Genomic DNA, 20403 nt, shown 5'->3' with positions numbered 1-20403 from the left:
TGCACGAGATGTAACCAAATATGGCACGGATATGAAACTTTCTGAGTTTGAGAACAGCATTTGATTTCAAGCTAGCTGGTACAGTTATAGAGCAATATTACAATTAACATCTTCATAAAGTCATCCCAGGAGCGCTAAGTAATTAAGAAAAATGCCCAAGTTTTTTTTACGTCATGTTCAGAAAGCATCATTCTGCACAATCGAGCTATTAGTTCACTTTCAAATGCCCAGTGCTCATGAAAATAAAAGTTAAAAATCCAGCAAGCATATTTACATAAGAACGCCATAGAAATAATTTTCCAGAACTACTGCGATGTACCTAGAAAAATCAAGAGGTTTATGTCTTACAATTTATGGGCAAGAAACAAAATCACTTTAATGGCCGTTCATTATGAAACTCCGAAGGAATGAGCGACAGAATTCGCAGAAAAGGTGAAAGCCGAGAAAATCAGCCTTTAGTTTACTCCCTCGTTTGCCTCATTTATTGCCTCGTATGCTTTTGCTTTTGGTCATAGAAATGTGGCATTACACCCAAGCGAAGAGCTCTGATCTTCCCTCTTCACGGCGATAGTAAGACGATGCTCCTACATCGTCGGGCACCCACAGAATTCACGAAGCTCCAAGAGCATTGTGTGATTCGCCCACAATTTTTACTACCATGCACAAAAAAAAAACACCATTTTCTAAATTTGCACTATGTATTTCACTATAAGTTTTCATCATGAGACAGCTAGGAGAAACCCCACGGGTTAAAATAAAAATACACTGAGAATTCAGTATTTTTTACCCCACTGCAGATTTTATTTGACGCATTCCCTTTACTTTTGGTGCCAGATGCATGGCAGACCAACAGTTTCACAAAGCCAGTGCGGAAGCTGAACTTACCTTGCCTCTCCAGTCTCCACGATGAGGCCGCACTTCATGCGCTGACGCATGGTGATGAGGTGGTGGTGGACGGCACCCAGTGCCATGGCAGCACTGGAAACACGGCACAATGACGGAGGACGCTACAGTCAGTTGAGTTGCAGGATGATGATACAACTCAACAACAGAAATGAGTGGACTCTGCATTCAGGTGGCGTTTGCAAATGCCGAAGGCACTCTCGAGAACAAACTGAAACTGAGCCTGTACAGACAGATTGCTGCGCACTAACAAAGTAGCTACTTTAACTGAAAACGGCTGACTGCCATGCATTTCCAAATTGAGGTGACGAAGTCCTTGTTAGTCTTGACAACACAAGTTTCAATCAAGTGGGGGGGGGGGGGGGGGGGGGGAATGTTCTGCTTCTATACCGAATTTTCTTAGCACCCAATGCATATTTTGCTGCTAAACAAGCATCAATTAGAAGCAAAACAGTCAATTTTTACTCGGTACAAAAATTTCATGGAGCTCTCCCAGTGTGCCTTTAAAATTTCGGACCTGAATCAAGCAATAGTAAGTCATGTTTTTCAATTATATTTATTTTATTTATTTCGGAATACCCTATGGGCCAAACTGGCCATTACAAAGGTAGAGAGCTGATGAGTGAGTGCACGCAAGTAAATTCTATTTGTAAATAATTAGTCATTGACTGATTTTTCACTCTTTTATCTCACAAGACAACATTTAGAGTAACATTCTCTGTGATCATTATGCATCATGATAAACATGCAAATACTTAACAAATGCCTTCTTAAATGCAACAAACAGCCACCATCAAAACAACACGACCACTTGTCTGGCAGTACACCCCAAAAGCCCTCAGAATAATAACGCAGGTCTGCATAAGAACAGCATGTGCTAATGATTATTTTAAAACATGGGCTCTCACACTGGGTTACACAGAATCCTTGGGTTCCTTGGAGTGCTTTTTGGGTTCCGTGAACAACTAGGTTCATGCACGCCTCCACCACTACCCACTTTGTGCTGGGACTTATAACTAAAACTTTTTTGGTGAGTTGGTGCATATCAATCTAGTAAAAAGCTTTATCGCAAACAAACATGCACCATGAGAAAGAAAGTGTGTCTGTCATTTTTCTCATGGTCTGTGTTTGCACTAAAATTTTTCACAAAATCACATTACAACTGCTTATAGCAGACCATTTTGCTTTACAGCTAGTCATTACGTGTGTATTCGGCCTTTTCTATTATTCTAAGGGGTTGTGCATTAGCATGCTCCTTTCTGCACGTGTGCCAGGCAGGAAGAGACAGAAGCTAAGATATTCTTCCGGACCACTTGACTAGGACTGAAAAGATTGAGAGTCCCTGCTGTAAATTACCACAGGCAGGTTGAACTTAAGCACAAACATGCCTGGCACATCCCACACAGAGCACGGGCCTTTCTTTGCAAGTGTAGAGAAGAGCCACAGCACACCTGACTGGGATGAAGTCTTTGCCAGCCTTGCGATCCGAAAGGACGATGAGCGTGTAGCCGTACTTGGCTGCCGTGCATGCTTCGTCACATATACGTCGAATGGCATTCAGGAGGCCCGGGCCCCCTTCGCAGGCGGAGAACACGATGTCGATCACCTTGGTCTGCACACAAAGACACCAGAGGACGAGTTCACGTGAGCTGTTCCAGTCACACATTGCACGACAGTGCTCTCACAAGGCTATTGCTATTGGTAACTGAAGACTCAAAAGTTAGTAGTATAAAAAGAACTGTGGTGTAGTCTATTGTATTTTATGAAAAAAGATTGGCAATTGAACAAATTAGGGTTCTGCTAAAACACACAGCAATAGCTAGACACACCTTCAGATTCAAGCAGGAACTGCAAGCCAAATCAGGAGACCTTTTTACAGACAGTAGAAAAGAATTAAACAGTCAGGACAATGTTACTAAACCCAGAACTGCTGCTGTACATATACACCAGTGTTCATTTTCTTATCATGAAATGAGAAGGTCATGGAATGCAAGCAGGAGATGGAAGCTACGGCTAGAAAGCTTAGTCATTCACAACAATAAATATCTTCATAACAGCAAGCCTTTTTCTCCCAAGCAGCGCACAAGATTTTTCTGGAAAAAAGTACTTTCATCAACAGCACCTCTCAAAAGCAGGAAAATGGATGAGATTAAATATTGCTTATAGCAGACACTTGTTCCAGCATTTATGCTCAGCATTTATTTCAACATTTATTTTAGCAAAGTGCGTTTATCCAAAAGGTATCAGGTGTGTGCAGAAAGCAATGATAATAAGATCCTTTTGCCCTTGGTGGTAAAAACTGTGACAAGCACATTCATTAGGCAGGGCTTTCAGGTACATCTCAAGACCCTTCTCAGTTGCACTTGGTGCTTCTTGGTACTGATATGTTTGCTATAGTGACAACCCTGTTAAAGTGCTTTGCGGCAGGAAAAATGCTGGTCTGGAACAGAAGTGATGAAAAATTCTGCATAACAAAAAAAAAATGTTGGGTAACAGTGGACTACACTGCTCTCTAAAAAAACCAAAGTTCAGGAATAACAGTCGTTTCAAGTTTTAAATCATGTAAATCTGCACGAGGTCCCGAGTCAGAGAAGCAAACTGCCAAGTAGCCCATACTCTCAATTTGCCACAAGAAGACATGGACAAATGAGGGTGAAATTATAACTTACTGTTGATTGTGGCCCACAAGAAACCACTGACAAGGAGTTCATGTCGTAGTGCCAAACAGTGCATCCAGAGCGTTACCTAACAAAGCTGTGCATGTGTTTGGAAAGACTGCAATTTTTTGGATTCTTCTTCATTGATATCTTCTGCAGAAAATGGCAAATGTTATTTTAGAAAAATTGTAGTTAATTTATGGACATGTATTGTGCTAGGAAACAGATCGAGTCAGAAAGTTTAGGTGACAAACTTCCTCCAGGGTGAGGTGCAGAAGCATGCGAGGATTGTTGATGTGGGCATTAAGTATTCCCTAGGAAAAGCCAGTCAATGCTCTACATAAGACCAACTGTGACCCCAAGTGCCCCCTTGTGAGATAAGTGCGCACCACTCACCCTCCAGCCCTTGTAGGTGGTCTCCTTGATGACCTCCATGTCACGCAAGGACAGGATTGGCTGGTCCAGCCACAGCCGACGGCACTGGGCCGGGCTAGGCTCCAGGATGTTGGCCTCGGGCCCAATGGGGCAAGCCTGCAGCAGCATGCCAACCGGTCACATAAAGTCTACGCACTAATTTCCTCAGTGCTCATTGAAAGGGGCTCTAATTAAGTTGCGGTATGGCTATGATGTTAAGGGCACCACTTCATGAATAACGTGCAGCAAGAATTTTTTTTGATGGGCTTTGTAGAAACTGAGTTATCTGTAGTCAAACAAAATTTGAATTTCAGAGTCTTCTCGCCTTTCCCTCTCCTCTCGTCACTTTTTGGCGATGAGGCCGGCACTCTTCCACCAGCCTCATTGCCAGTGGCTGGGCTCATTGGCTGCAGCGACGGTAGCTGCCTGACGTCTGAAACAATCTAACCAATGGCCAACTAGTATACGCAGAAGCGATGCAATGAAGGAGGGTGCGATCATGAAAAGATCACCAGAAAGGGCTCGCCAACTTTCGCGTGACTGTGGGTCCTCTGCTGTGTGTAGAAGTGTATTATCTGGCTCAGGCGTTCATGACAACACAGTGCAGTGATTGAGCGAATTGTTGTGCTCTCCTGGGAAGGTGTTTCAAAGCCTCTTTTTGCTGCACCTTGCATCTGTGCAATGCACAATTAGACCTTGCAAATGTGCCAGAACTAGCACTTGTTTAAAAAATTCAGAAACCAAGAAAACACATGGCTGCTCCATAGCGGCATATACATGAACTTAGGATAGGATAGGATAGGATAGGATAGGATAGGATAGGATAGGAAAACTTTTTAATGTCCAACAGAAAGAGGGTAGCCAGAGGGCTTCCTGCCTAGACGACGGCCGAAAGGTCTTGACTCTCGGTGGCGGCTTCGGCCAGTCGGACGAGTTGTAACTGAGTCGCCGGGTCGGAGCTCAGTAGTAAGGTCTCCCATTGATCTTTTGTGTTTATACCTCGTCCCTCCCGGGGGGCATGAGGACATTCCCATAGTATGTGGTCCAAGGTGGCCCTAAGTTCGCAGTTTGTGCATTTTTCTGAAAATTGCCCTGGGTACATAAGACTCCAGAGGGCCGGGTTTGGAAAGGGGTAAGTTTGTAACCAGCGCCAGTTGATGACGTGATATCTGGACAAGGATCTATCCGCTGGAGGAAGTCTAGCTCGTTGCAAACGATAGTGCTGTGTAATTTCTCTGTAGGTCACCATGCGATCCCTGTCTGTAAAGACCACCTCGCTTGGGTCCGACCGGAAGGAAAAGCCTCCGGCGAACTTGTGGGCCGTCTCATTACCAGGCAGGGATGCATGTGCTGGTGTCCAGACTAGTGTAATTTTCGAGCTTGTCTGTCGGGTAAAAAAAAATCCAGTTATCAGTTTCATGTAAACGACATTGGGTTGCAGAAAACAGAAGGCAGGACAAGTTGAGTTAAACTTGCCCGCAGAGTGTAGGTTGACTTGCCTGACCCACTCTGCGAACAGCATGTAAGCATGTTCGAGTAAGGGAGTTAGTTGGGAAGGCAGAGGAAAGGAGAAATCGGAACCTGCTTTTTACTGACACTGGCATGCCTCCAAGACAGTGGCGGTGCATCGTAATCTTGGACAACACATTTTTATGCTTGCACGACACAGCTCAACACTTGGCATTGCTGCAGACATGCAAGTCTTTCCAAGATAAGAGTTCATGTAGAAGCGCAGTCATCGAGTACGCCTGACCTTCCTCTGCCCAATACCCTACTCAACCCGCTTCTATCGCACTCATGTAAACGAGGCTTATTAGCACTGATGTGAGCACACAGCACAGTATTTTTCACATTACTTTGGTTATGCTGGATTATACAAAGTTAACCTAACCAGTGGCCCACGGCTTTAGCTAAACAAATAAATTCAACCCAAAACTTTGCCAGACCACCTTCATACACATGATGAAACAATCAAAAATTTTCAACTTTTTGCATGGAGCTGCCTGGAGGAGACTTCTCAGAGACCTTTAAATTCAGTCGTCCACTTACGAGAGACATGACGATCTTCTCGCGGAACGGGTCAATAGGTGGGTTGGTGACTTGGGCAAAGAGCTGCTTGAAGTAGTCGTAGATGAGTGGCTGGCAGAGTGACAGGCATGCCAGCGCTGCATCGTTGCCCATGGAACCCAAAGCTTCTTTCCTGCCACCACAGTGAAGAAACAGGCATGCATCCATTACAATGCATGTTCACCAATACTAAACTCCGTGTATTCTCACATAGAGAATAAGCCTTTCTCGGTGGAAAGAATCACACATTTACTTACACACCACACATTACACACATCCTCGAAGCTGTATTCCAAGTTCACCCTTTTTCAGAGCCTTTCTAATACGTGTTCCAGCCTCTTTAGTCAGTGATGAATGAAGGACTGCACTGTGTGAAGAAGGAGAGTTTGAGCAGAAAACTGAAAGAGTTCAGTTCATTTCAGAGAGTTTCCAAAGGTGATGTATTTATAGCTGCATCAGAAAAACCAATAGCAAAGTTTGCTGGTCTAGTGGAAAGCTGTATCGGTTCTATTGGTTCATCTGTGGGTTCCATATGCATTCATATTGGACCAATACACCTTACAGACTGATACACAGTAGTCTTACAGACTGTATTGATTCTATTGGTTTCAGTGTGGGTTGTATTGGTGATTTTTATAAAAATCAACGCCACGCTGCAGAGGTGCCACAAACTAGACTAATACAGATTGGCTTGCACGGAACAGAGTCTGCTTCATTGCATAAGCAGTTTGCTGGCACATTCAGACATTGTTGCGAGAGTTCTACTGTAAAAATGCTTTAGCAGGGCTGTTACACGGATGTTTTTATTATAACACAGAAGAGCCACAAAGTGTCTGCACGAGTTTTCTGGCACCAGCAATGCATAGTGAAAATAATGACAGCAACTTTCCACAGTATAATGGAATGCTAGCAGGGCCATGCAAAAAATTCTCGCTATGCTCATAATTTGGTGCCAAATATAACATGAGGTGCACGATGGTTTAAAAAAAAAAGAAGCTCACGTACATATACATACAGGTACAGCAATATATTGCTTTCGACAGGAGCCAGTATCGATCATGACTTCCTATACCAGCGTGCGAGCGTGTTTCGGCCAAAGTCTCAGTACTTGCATGGTTGGATCGGATATGGGGGAAGTGTCAAGGAATCAGCACAGCTTCATTCATTACTAGATTCTACCTTTAAAGAGAAATCAGACGATTCCACATCACATTCTGTCGTTCAATCATATTCTTATATACTTATGTCCACAAACACAATACATACGCCTAAAAAAAGAGAATGTGACTGCTAACACAAAATTGCATGGAAAATGCTAAAACCCATGATTTTTAGTGGAATCGCAGAAGACTAAAGGTCTTACACATAATGTGCATATTTAAAATGTGAGGAGGTTGGTGCATGGTTGTCTGTATTCCTGGTTGCAGCATGTGTTATCCATGGAGAGTGAAGGGTGATAAATGATTTCATTGAGATTACATTTCATTACATTTTTTTTTTTTTGCTCTTCATTTCTACCCCATACCCTCGCTAGCTGTCACTAGAATCTGTAAGTCACGTGAGCAGATGGTAAGAACCAAACAGAATCGAACAAATAGAATTGTACTGTAATCGCCTTACATTAGATCGTTATGTGCCTTTCATCCACTCTCTACTAGCAAACCGAGAGAACATGGCACTTTTAATTAATCAGTAAAAAAAAACACGCCGAAAAACGCAACTTCATTGGTCTCGCTTTCCACTTGTACACATGATTAGGAATGTACTCATATTTAAAGGGATATGAATAAAAATCTGGAAATACTCAGAAAGCACTAGATTCTCATTCATGAAACACGATTACCCAAGTATACAGCTATCATTCCGGTTTATTTTTTAGTGGGTGGCTGAACTTTGGATGTTGTGAGCAGCTGCTGGGCCACACTTAGCGCTTGCCTGCCTACGAGCTGGCGAGCATGACGTCACGCCTACACTCAGCAGTGCCATAGTCAAGCTGGCTTGGCAATGTGCAGATCAGGAATCCGCACACGCTCGTTCCTCTGGCGGGCGCGAGATGGCGCTACCGGTACTGCATCTGAGAACTGTTGCTTTTTTGGTTTGCCGTCACTGCAGACGATGGGGATTTCCAATTAACCCTGACCGAATCAAGCAAGTAGTCACACAAAGTACACAACCACGAGATGCAGGCAGAGAATCTTGAAGCATAGACACAACGAAGCCGAACGAAATAAACTGTACAATGAAGCAAAAACACGCCAACTATGCACACTTTCGTACGGTCGGTGCTGGCGATGGCTTGTAACTGGTAAGGCTGACATCACACCCTGTTTTGTGAGAGCTTTCACAGGTGGCCACTTGGTGCGATGGTTTGAGAAATATTCCTTAAAATAGCCATTTTCTGCTCGTTTTCTGCTCATTTCCGTTTCAAAAACCTGTTGTTTTGGTCACTCTCGGTGCCAAAGCTGTCATTTAGGCCAGAAGCCTCCGCGGCTGATTTTTCGTTCACTATCCCTTTAAGGTAGCACACGATTAATAAAACTTAACAAAAAAAAAGCAAAAGGTAGCTTTAATAACTCAAGCAAGAGTAACTGAAAAACTCTTCCAGCTTGTTTTCTGCACAAGCAGCCATAACCGCTGAATCTCGCTTGCCTGTAAATCTTAATGCACAAAATTGTCCTTCTAGTTCAGTCCAGTGGTACAAGAGTTTTCATCACTGGTGCCGTAGAATGAAATTATGTCCAAAGTGCATCATTTGTCTAGAGCTACGTTTTCACATCACATGGTTTCAAATGCAGTGCACACGGTGATCTGTTCCTTATCTAGCTTATTCCTTCACACAGCTGAGAAACGCAGCTGTTCAGCTCACATGAGGCTGCTAATACAATGACTAAGCATGAGCTTATCGTGAAATTTAAAAACAAGCATGCTTCTACCTAGGCTAACCACAGAGGCAGTTTTTTGTAGCACCACCATGTTGTATCAAAAGAAAAGGCCCCAACTAGGCCGTGAAAATCGCCATTATGCTTTGTATTAGGCCAATACAGAAACAAATACACCTTATAGACTGATACATATCTTCTTATAGACCATGGTAATGTCTCTATAGGTTGTGCAACCTATGGGTTCTATTTCAATTGGTATTAGATCAACACAAGAACCAATAGACCTCATCGACTAATACGTATTTGTCTTCTAGACCAATAAATATTCATCCGTGGGACTGATAGACTAATATGCATTAGTTTATGGTGTTTACAGGTTCAATCTGTTGGCAATTCTGGTTGGCTCACATTGTTTCCTTTTCCAGCTCAGGGTCCTTAATCTCAACAACTAACTGTCAAGCACTAAAAGCTTAGACAATATATGTCTTTTTTTCTTCATCTGCCATTAAAACCTGCTAACCTGCCTTGCACGTTGTTGCAAACTCATGACCCAGTGCTCCCATTGCTAAAACATATAGCAGGAGTTCTCAATGTTTTTAGCTCCGAGCTGAATAGCATGTCTGTTTATCATTTGTTCTATATAGTTGCACTTGCAATGGCTATTCACTGTCCAGTTTTAGGTGCAAACACACATTACACACCTTATGAAAACTGCGTGGAAAACACTGGGGCAGTAGAGCCAATCGGCACAAGAAACCGTGCACCATTCGCAAAATCCCCCGCCCTTGCGACCTGCCAAACTGGCTCACGGTTAGTAATAATACAGTGTTGAGATGAAGCGTCGCGGGAATGAGTGCTCACAGTTTCCCACGGCTTCATCCAACTGCCACCGGCACTTCTGACGCTGCTTTGCCGTTGAAGGATTGGCAGGGGCTGGAGAGAGAGTTCGCACATGCGGCTCTCCGCTGCTGCGAAGCACAAGTCAGTCCTGGTTGCAGCAATGCCACCCGGGGGCAAACTGCGCCTCTACGAGGCCCCACTGCGTTTACAAACAGAACTGACACCGCCTGCCCGCTTCTGATGCGCTGTCGACAACGCTGACACGAGAGGTGCGGCTGTTGTTTTCGTAAGGTTTGTGGATCTTGAACAAGTTCAACGAGTTTAAAGAGACACTGAGGACAACATCATGATATTTTTGCTCTGTAAATGTGGCTCTCTCTCGGTATGTTGATGCTTGCACAACAGAAAAAAATGTGTTTACTGCTGAAAAAATTTCATTTAAATATGCAATTTTTTTCACATCATTTGATACAAATTTGTGATTTTCAGGAAGAAAAGGACTTTGTGATTACTGTTTGGAAAAGAATGCCAGTGTGGCTTAGGTTCAGGGATCCAGGAGAAAAAGTTTGTCTTCTCGTCACCACAGTCCGCTTGTGAATTACCGGCCGGTGGTGATGACATTTGTATTTCATTTTTTTTTTTACTTTTCTAGAGAACAAGATCTCAGTTTTCAGTGAGAGTAGCTTCTTTGTCATTAGGATGTCATGAGCTGTCGATACAAGCCAACTTCAGTTTTGTCCTCAGAGTCCCTTTAAGATGAAACAATAATAATGCCTCCATTACGTGCCTGCAAGGCTGCGTAAGTTATCAGCCTAGTCAAAGCCAATGCTATAAGATATCAGCAAGGAAGGAGAAAGTGCAAAAACTGCTTGAATTTAAAAACAGAGAAAAGTTACAGTGACTAAAATAGCTTCAGTTAATAAGAAAGGACTGAGTAATGAGCTATCTCGATAATGTACCAAAGCACATAGGCAACATGGCTAAAACCTCTCTTGACTGCTGGCTACAATGTTCCTTGTCTTTTTGCTCATCTGTGGCACTAGGTGCCCTTACTCTTGCTGACTTCCTCTTCTCCACTCCTTATATCAAATAAGAATGGCAGATTGGACAAGTTAGTAGTTTTCCCATTGTTGTTTGAAAATCAGAGCTGCGGAGCACAGGATAAAGACGTAAAGGGAAAACACAGCGCTGTATATGTCCTTTAATTCTTTGTCCTGTGCTAGGCAGCACTGTTTTTTAAATAATTTCGTCTCAAGTGGGTGGACATAAGCTTCCCTTGCAGGTTGTATCCGCATGCCTCTCTCACAGTAATAGCAATTCCCTCTCTCAATCTTGTGCAGGAAATCCTCACCTGTTACCTTTCTTTCTCGCACATAATTTGGCAATATCTCTGTCCAACTACTGTAAGTGCCAGCACATACCCCACCTGAAGTGCTGCCCATTAGTTCTTTTTTCCATACGACACCCTCCCGCAAAGTCTGGTTTCCAAACTGTTGTCACTTCATAGAACTGTCGATCCTGCCAGCGTCAAAAGTGCACATGTATAGAGACATTGGCGAACATTGAAAAGAATTCCAGGCAGCCAAATTATTTCCAAACACTCTACTGTGACGTGCTTCATGGTCCGCAGCGTTGCTTTGACACATAACAGTATATCGGACATCAACCTAATTAGGTACATTTGGTGCAAATACAAAACATCAAACTGAATTATTCATCAGTATACCATATTTACTCGCATAATTTCCGCACCTCTAATTTATTACCCGTATTTATAAAGAAAAACTTTTATTCGCATATGTTGCACTCCCCGAGGCACAAGAACACAAGCATGCACACAGGTGCGTGCACAGTGGGCTTGGGAAGATTGGCACTGCTGCGTCGCCGCATGCAGCTGTGAAACGTATGCGAGTGAGTAGCGCCAAATAGGGTCAGTAATTCATTTGTAAATTGCTTCTGGATGGAAAAGTCAACTGCACGCAGTTTACCCGGCTCGCTCACGTCGGTGATCACTTTTCCCATATAAGCAGCAGTGACAGCAAACTTGCAGTAACCTCCAGAGCGTGCGTCATGCAAGGGTCTAAAACTATATACCGAACAGTTTGCTGTTCGATTTGCCTTTACACAGACAGCTGCATGAGAGGGTGCCATTTTATCCCCTTGTATCTCCACTTGTCTCTAACTGCAGGCACAGAGCAATCATATCATTCTGCGTTTATTGCTTTGACTTGCTCACGCGCCACCATGTATCACACAGGGAACTATATAGCATGAAGCGGACAGGGGGGAGGGGGGGGGGGGGGGGGGGGGGGGGTATGCGCTGACTTACATTTGGAGTCAACTTTTTTTTTTGGCTCATGAGGGGTACGAGTTGTGGGGTTGTCTTAGATACGGCAATGTACCGTATACATTGTGCATCATGACCGTTGTAGTTCTTAGGACATGTTTGCAAAATCTCCTCGTGATTAATTGCTAACTACCTTTTTGAACCCTTAATTTTAGGATAAAAGGTGCGCAAATTGGATGAGTAAATATGGTATTTGCCGAGGTATAGACGTCCACCAATCATCAAAACATTGAAAGAGCTTTCTTTGGTGAAACCATGCACGTCCATGCATGCTCAGAGAGGCAAATTTACAAAAACATCGAATGGCCGAACCTAAACGAACTTCTAGGAACATTTTGCCAGATGTTTCAAACCAAACGTTTGTTGCAACGAAGCTCAATAGTGAAGTCACTAAAAGCAATGAATCCTGCCTTACGCTTACAATGATGTAACCCAGGGGTTCTCAAACTGGGTTCCGCGGAACACAGGGGTTCCGCGGGCTGTCTTCTTGTGTTCCGCGAGAACCCTCACCGGCCCTGACCCGGCAGCTGATATGAGACTGGCTCTGAGTGCTACTGAGCCACGCTTTGACTTGCTCTCAAAAGGGAAGCAGTACAACCCGTCACATTAGTATTTGTATTAATCTGTGCAATAAACATTTAACTTTTGCAACTCTCTCTTTGCAAAAATGCACTCGACAACATTGCTGGTAAGTGAAAGCGGGAGGGGGGGGAGGGGGGTTCCCTGGAACTTATTGAAGGCTTTTGGGGTTCCTCCAAGCAAAAAAGTTTGAGAACCCCTGATGTAACCACTTAAATAGTCATTTTTATAAGAGCTTCAAACTACAAAACAGACTAAGTTGTTATCAGCAAGAAATGATTATTAGCAAGAAATGATTAAGCTACCACTGTTTGCTAGCACTCTTTTTAGATTCCCATTACCACAGGCAGGCGACGACACAGAATGACAGTGATACCAACTTCAGAAAAAATCATTATAAACTAATGTGCCCATAAAATAAGGGGATACCTGGCTACAGAAAAGACAATAAATAGAGCTGATAATGACTAAATCAGGAAATCTATGGCCTCGCGAGATGTTGGGCTTATTTATATTTTTATATTATATTTTATATAGTCCAATATATGGTTATACAGGGTGTTTCACCTAAGACTTTCTGCAATTTTTAAAAATAAGCTATTTGAATTAGATGCGCGCTTTTTCTGGCATAGCATTGTCAGTGGTGTAGTACATCATAATTCAACTAAGACGTGCTAACTAGCAGGCTTGTTAACCAATATTTAATAGTTAACTTTTAAACTATTACCGTTAGGCTCCTTAATTATTGAGAGGCATGCAGCCCACCGTAAGTAATGTCCATATCCGTTTTTAGAATTTCGAGAACGCGATTACCCTCGGCGCTGTGGCCCAACAAATTTCGCCTACATTGCGCCAAAATACATGCGGTTTGAGAAGCTTGCAGGCAAAGCAACCTCTCCAGTGAACCTAACTCGTCGAAATAGCCAAAATTTGTTGGGCCACAGCGCCGAGGATAATCGCGTTCCCGAAATTCTAAAAACAGATATGGACATTACTTACGGTGGGCTACATGCCTCTAATAATTAAGGAGCCCAACGGTAATAGTTTAAAAGTTAACTATTAAACATTGGTTAACAAGCCTGCTAGTTAGCACGTCTTAGCTGCATTGTGATGTACTACACCACTGACAATGCTATGCCAGAAAAAGCGCGCATCTAATTCAAATAGCTTATTTTTAAAAATTGCAGAAAGTCTTAGGTGAAACACCCTGTATTGATTAGAGCATCATTACATATGTTGCAGCACCCATATTAAAGGTTATTAGGAGCACGTCTTCTAAGAAAACTAAACAACTAAAACACAGCACAAGCAAAAAAGATGCAGCCACTGTGTCCCTTACTCGGTCTGGACCATAGGCAGCAGCAGCAGATTGATGGTCTCCGTCGAGTAGCCAAACAGGGGTAGCCGGAGGTCTTGGAACACCTTACTGCTCTTGGCAAAGGTGCTCGTGTCCTGTCGGCGCAGTCCCGGTACATGCACGGGTCCCGCTGCCTCGTGCAAGTCCGCCAGCGTGAACTGCGCACATCACCACACAGATTGTTTTCCTGCACAAGTTGCTATACTAGGGGCGTGAGGAATATATTAAAAATATGATCATTTTACAAGTCAGACCACTCGAACACTTCAGACTGACTTTCATATACAGTATATACCGGGTGTTTCAGCGAACACTTTCAAAAATTCTCATAAGTGAAATTTTCTTGGTAACGATATAGCTTTTGCGGTATAGTGTTACCAATGTTGGCGGACACCAGAAAACCAGTGAATCATATTAGGTAGTAAACTGGTTCACTAATTTTTAATAATTAACTTTTTAACTATTACAGTTAGGCGCCTAGTTGCAATTAGATATTGTAGCCGGTCGTTGGTAATAGCCATATCAGTTTTTAGAATTTCGAAAACGCACTTACCCTCACCGCTGTGGCTCAACAAAGTTTGGCTGCACCGTGCGAAAAATACATGCGCTATCGAAAGCATGCAGGCAAAGCATCCCCTCCAGTGCACGTAACTAGTCGAAAAAGCCAAATTTTGTCGAGCCACAGCGCCGAGGATAATCGCGTTTTCGAAATTCTAAAAACTGATATGGCTATTACTAACGACCGGCTACAAATATTTAATTGCAACTAGGCGCCTAACTGTAATAGTTAAAAAGTTAATTATTAAAAATTAGTGAACCAGTTTACTACCTAATATGATTCACTGGTTTTCTGGTGTCCGCCAACATTGGTAACACTATGCTGCAAAAGCCATATCTTTACCAAGAAAATTCCACTTATGAGAATTTTTGAAAGTGTTTGCTGAAACAACCGGTATATATACTCAAAAGTTAGGAATAATTCAATCCCTCTCACGAGCTCGTAGACGAACATGGTCTCCAGAATTCAAGGTCAATACTGAAGACAAATTGGAAGTTGGCCTGCATCGACAATCACTGCACTATAATGACCAAGAGGTTCCTTTCACTGAATACTGAGCTTTTATAAGCCACAAAAGATTTAATAAATGAAATACATAAATACAGGTATCACCACCACTGGCTGTTCTTGCGAGCAAATCGCAATAACGCCACAAAATTCTGAACGCAAATCTCAGAGGCTAGGTTGCACTGCCATCCACTTCCAAACAGTGATCACAGAGTACATTTCAGTCCCGATGTCACGAGTTTGAATTATGCAGCAGGAAAAAAAATGCTCAATAATTAAATCCATTTTTCTGAACAATAAATGCTTTTTTTTATTGCCGCCAAACAGGCATTAACGCAGCCATAGAGAGCCAAACAATAAATTTTACTCAGAACTAAAACTTAATGGATGGAGTTTTTCTCAGTGTCCCGTTAGAGTTAGCAGAATTCCAGAAATGTCAACACATCAGGTTACAGGTGAAGTGGAAATGAGATTGAGATCTGTAATAGCCCCACCCAGGGCCTCAACTGCAACTCACCATCTCCTTGAGCCAGTCACCCAACGGCCTCTGGCGAGCAATCTGCAGTTTGAGCTCCTCGTCCTTGGTGACATTTTTCTCCAGCGTGTCTACCAGCAGCATGCGCCCGGGACGCAGTCGACCCTAAAGCAAATCGGGTGCCACACATCATTTGCACAGTGCCCTTAAAGCCATATACAAGCAAACAGGGCGTTCCACTGCGCAGCTAAGTAAATCTGGCTCCACAGTTTTTGCTACCAGTCCGCAAACACACAGCAGCCAAAGCGGCAGGAAATGTAGAAAAAAATGCATCAGAAGTAAGGCTCTTATTGTTATTAGCGTATTTTTTTGAGGCTGCAATGGAGAGGTTAACAATGTCAACCTCAACAAAATAGCTGCGGATGTTGAGAAGACGTGATCAGATGCTATGACGGTACCTTTTGCAGAACCATCTCTGATGGAATGTCAAGCACACCGACTTCACTGGCCATCACCATGTAGTTGTCCTTGGTGATGTAGTAGCGTGACGGCCGCAGCCCGTTCCGATCCAAGATGGCGCCAATGTAGCGGCCATCAGAGAATGTCAGCAGAGCTGCAATGAGGGAGGGTAGGTGAGCATATGCCTACGGCTCCTCTGCCAAAGCCTGTGCGGACACTGTGGTGCCAAACTACCATGAAGTTTCAAACAGCAGCTGCTGTAAGCCACGAGTAAAAGACTGACGTACGCAACACGTGAACAAAGTCAAAGCAGCAGCATACAGTGCTTTATTCATTTTTTATTTATTTATTCATTTACTCAAAGCTCCAACAGATATTAGAGCGGGGGGAGAATGTTAAAAAAGATGACATAAGCAGTGCCAGCAACAGAACTAAATTAAATTCAATTTAAATTTAAGAAGTCCTGCAAGGACAGGGGAAATGAAAACTCTAGCAACTCCACCCTTGCTTATGACTTCTTTTTGCTTTGTTTCTTAGCTACATAGAATGCCAGTTTAATACAGATTATATTTCTGGCTCACTCTGAGGTAACATAAACCCAGCTCAAAAAAGTAAACATTATGAAATCACTACACATAATTTTGCCCTTAGTCTCCTGTCGCAACAAACTCATGCATTACATTGCGCAGTTACGAGTAGAGGTGCTAAGAAAATTGCTGGTTAGTGAGAATGAGCTTTAACACACTGTGTCAGCATAAAAGATACAATGGAAAAGTATGTTACATATTTTCTTGTCCTAAAATTTCACGAGTCCTTGAGAGTAGCCATACAGAAGAAACTGTGCATAATTCTAAGTCGAGCTAAAAATGCAGCCACTTTATTTCTTGGCCTTGACTCAATAGCTTTGCCTCTCAGTGGAATTCCACTCCTCAACAGCACAAAGTTTTGCTACAACAAGATTTCCTATCACGTTATCTGAGCAGGAAAGGCACAACTCCGCTGTGTATCCCAATGCTACTAGCTGCATTTCTGTGCAAAGCTATCAGTGCTACTCAAACTCGCTTCGACACTCCAAAAATTACCATGGTGCCAAGCACAAAAGTGCAACAGAGTAATGCAGCGCAGTAACATCGGTAGGAAACAGAGGATCTAAGCTTAGCCGTAATTTTGCTCTGAGAAGACACAGACTGCCTCACGTGCAAACTCTGTGGTGAAGCAGTTGCACTGAGGCCCCCAGAAGACAACTCACCTGGGCCGTCCCAGGGCTCCATGGCACATCCACTCCACTGATAGAACTGCCGCTTCTCGGGGCTCATTTGCTCATTGTTCTGCCATGCTTCGGGAACCATGGTCATCACAGCCTGTGCATAGCACACATCAAAGAACAGAAAAAGTGTGGTTTAAGAACATAAACGATGCTGCATGAATAAAAAAACGAAGAGGGTTGATGTTTAGTAAGAATTTTCACTTTACAATGCAGCCAAGACACTCAGATATCAGTTCTACTTGTCTATGTGGTATCAGACTCCCCAGCTGTTTAAACTCAGCCAGTTTAATATGAAGTCAGTTATTAATTTGAATGCTTAATGTCAGAGAACAGCCAGTTTGATTCACTTATGATAGACTGATAACTGGCCAAATTTGACTGTGCGACTGTTATTCAGTGCACAATCATCCATGCCATGTATACACTGCTACAGTTGCCAAAGGTTTTCATATCAAACACTAAAAAGAAAACGAAATTCTGAACATTCACTGAGACTGCTCCTTTGATTTCAGATGACTTAAAAGTTTGTACAGCTATTGGCAAATAAACTGTCCTCAGAAAAGCCGCCTCTTCAAATTATTTGCAAGTTACTTTTTATTTATTTTTGTTGTGTTTGTGTTGTGCAGGGCTTAATGGCGCATAAGTGGCTAAGGCTATCATGCGCCAAGCTCAAGGTAGAGAAGGTATATCCCACAATGGCCACCAGCAATACACATATACATATGTACCAAACTGAGCGACCGACTGACCTCAGGCAGGGAGCGCTGGCCAGCCATGACAAGAAATTCGAGCACAGTGTCGACGCTCCCTGAGTCCGAGAGGTTCGGCTCAACCACAGGGTACAGCTCGCGGAGCCTGTCCCCGAAGATGGACGTGTGCATGACGCCCTCGCGGGCGCGCATCAGGTTCACATTGCCCTGGAGCGTGTTGATCTCTCCGTTGTGCGCCAACAGCCTGCACATCACACGTACACACCACGTGGTACAGCAGACTGTGGAGACACTCACAATGAAATAAAAATAATAAAAAAGGCACAAAATCGATTTCCAAAACACATATATACGAGCATGCCCTTTACTCTGAATGGAGGCAGAAAAATAGTTGCATTGTATATGTATATATGAACAAAATAACTGTTCATCTTTACGATGTTCCCTCCCTGTCACTGAATGCCTAGTGATTGTAGTGACTAGTGAAACTATTCATACACCTTGCCAGTACTTCTCAGTGACCATAATAGCTTGTCAGCTCATTTGGGGGCTCACCAAGAAGAGGTACAGTATTCTCACTAACTGCTAGCTGTGTGCCTTCTTTTCCTAAAACGCATTTATGACATCTGCATCTGCTTCCTCCCCTTTACGGTCAGCATTCATGACTGAAAAAGCGGCACACTAGCGTTGATGACAGGCTGCACTTCCCAACTGGCTACTACTTGTTGATGCAAACCTGCAGATCTTAGCACAGAAACCAGATAGCTGATTTGAGCAAAATATCGATGATGCATCACAAAAATATCACAGAAATTTATGCACAGCATACAGTGGCAAATTGTGTAGAGAGTTAAACAGAAAAATAAAAAACAAAAGCAAGAGGAAAAATACACTGAATTAATAAGAATCAAGGAACAGTACTTTAACAGCGAGTACAAGCTCAGAGTTCACTTGAACGCAGAGGACTCTTGTTAATTCAAACTCAGTTAATTCAAAATTGCAGTTATTTCAACTATAATGCCATGAACCCATCAATATCAAATTGCCTTTGAAAGGTTCCCCTTGTTCAAACTCCACACAATTCAACAGTGGCCCGTCTCTGTCTAAATAATCGCATTTAGACTGCAGCAAACTTCAGTTATACGGTGTAGCACTCCAGTAAGACAGGGAACACAGAGCGATATTTTGCCTAAGCACTTTCTTACAATTCACAAGACTGCACCCCTCTACAGTGCTTCTCGGCATTTTACTGGCCACGCAGTCACCCTTGGGGCATTTTTTGAAGTTTTTCTCGCAAAAGGAAGGACACTCTTGAATCATGAAAGGTAACCAGTGTCCTCCTGTGACAGTGGATGACAGCGTACAACACATGGCAACCCAGAGTAGATCGCCAACTGACCGCAGTGGGTGGGCCCGCTCCCAGCTGGGGAAAGTGTTGGTGGAGAAGCGGGCGTGGACGAGCGCCAGGTACGTCTCACACTCGGGATCCTGGAGGTCCAGGAAGTAACGCCACAGCTGGGTGGTTGTCAGCTGGCCCTGCGAGAGCGACACAAGCGAGGGGCATCACTAGTCTTCGAGTTCTGAACACATCTGAAGGAACAAGTGCACAAGACTTCAGTAAAAGAGGAACAAACAAGCCATAATCTTAATCAAGCAATATTAAGAGAGTGAGTTCTCTGCTCCATGGCTACTAGCGCTCCTCCTGAAAGAAGTGCAAACAGATGACTTCTTCATTCAACAACTTTACTTTGGTCAAAAATGGCCCCTGACGTTCCCCGGAAATGGCTTCATCCACATTACCCAACAGCAGTCCTGTTACAGTTAGCTAACTATCAAAGTGGTCACTCTCACAGGAATGTGCGATGTTGCTACTCCATGCATTAAGACCTCTTTTAAGAAAGCCTGATGCTGCAAAATCTCCACTAAGCAAATGAATTCCAGTTTCACCAACAAACTACAATAACTATCAATGCTTTGAAATTTTTTTTTCCAGTTTCCAAGCATGAATGCTTTGAATTCCGGTTCTATTATAGCGACAAGTTTCTGGCCCTTTACAAACAACAGACATAACAGTAGAACATGCCTCGCTTAAAATGTGCAAAGGCAAAAATAAGGTGAATCGAAGAAAACAAGTAGCAATTGCAAGCAACCTTGGACACTGCCAAAGAACACCTCCCGTACCTTGTACACGATGGTGTCTGGCGACAAGCTGCAGATGTAGTAGCGCAGCTTCTCTGTAGGGATCTTGTGGGAAGTGGTCTTCCGGAGGACAAACACCTGTCAATGACAAGCGCACGCCTTTATGCAACGTTCATTGCAAATCAACCACTGATAATATCAATCTCGAGTGTAATAATAAGGCTCTCGCCGTTACAGCCCT

At 43.2% G+C, this 20403-nt stretch overlaps 1 protein-coding gene across 1 annotated transcript in view; it reads right to left on the bottom strand.

Moving 5' to 3' along the window:
* Positions 1–20403, bottom strand: part of LOC149360045 (uncharacterized) — an 83370-nt gene that overhangs the window by 45942 nt on the left and 17025 nt on the right. The window contains exons 5-15 of the mRNA XM_089572148.1: positions 20205–20300; positions 19423–19559; positions 18063–18267; positions 17296–17407; positions 16046–16200; positions 15630–15752; positions 14029–14204; positions 6024–6174; positions 3957–4091; positions 2355–2515; positions 886–978 (exon numbers count right to left, since the gene is read on the bottom strand). Of these exons, the coding sequence (XP_089428274.1) occupies positions 886–978; positions 2355–2515; positions 3957–4091; positions 6024–6174; positions 14029–14204; positions 15630–15752; positions 16046–16200; positions 17296–17407; positions 18063–18267; positions 19423–19559; positions 20205–20300 (1544 nt within the window). The remainder of the gene's footprint in view (positions 1–885; positions 979–2354; positions 2516–3956; positions 4092–6023; positions 6175–14028; positions 14205–15629; positions 15753–16045; positions 16201–17295; positions 17408–18062; positions 18268–19422; positions 19560–20204; positions 20301–20403) is intronic.

The sequence above is a fragment of the Amblyomma mixtum genome, chromosome 2, assembly GCF_055824585.1.
Source record: "Amblyomma mixtum isolate Tamu chromosome 2, ASM5582458v1, whole genome shotgun sequence".
Classification (NCBI taxonomy): Eukaryota; Metazoa; Arthropoda; class Arachnida; order Ixodida; family Ixodidae; genus Amblyomma; species Amblyomma mixtum.
This window is presented reverse-complemented; position numbering and strand designations above follow the sequence as displayed.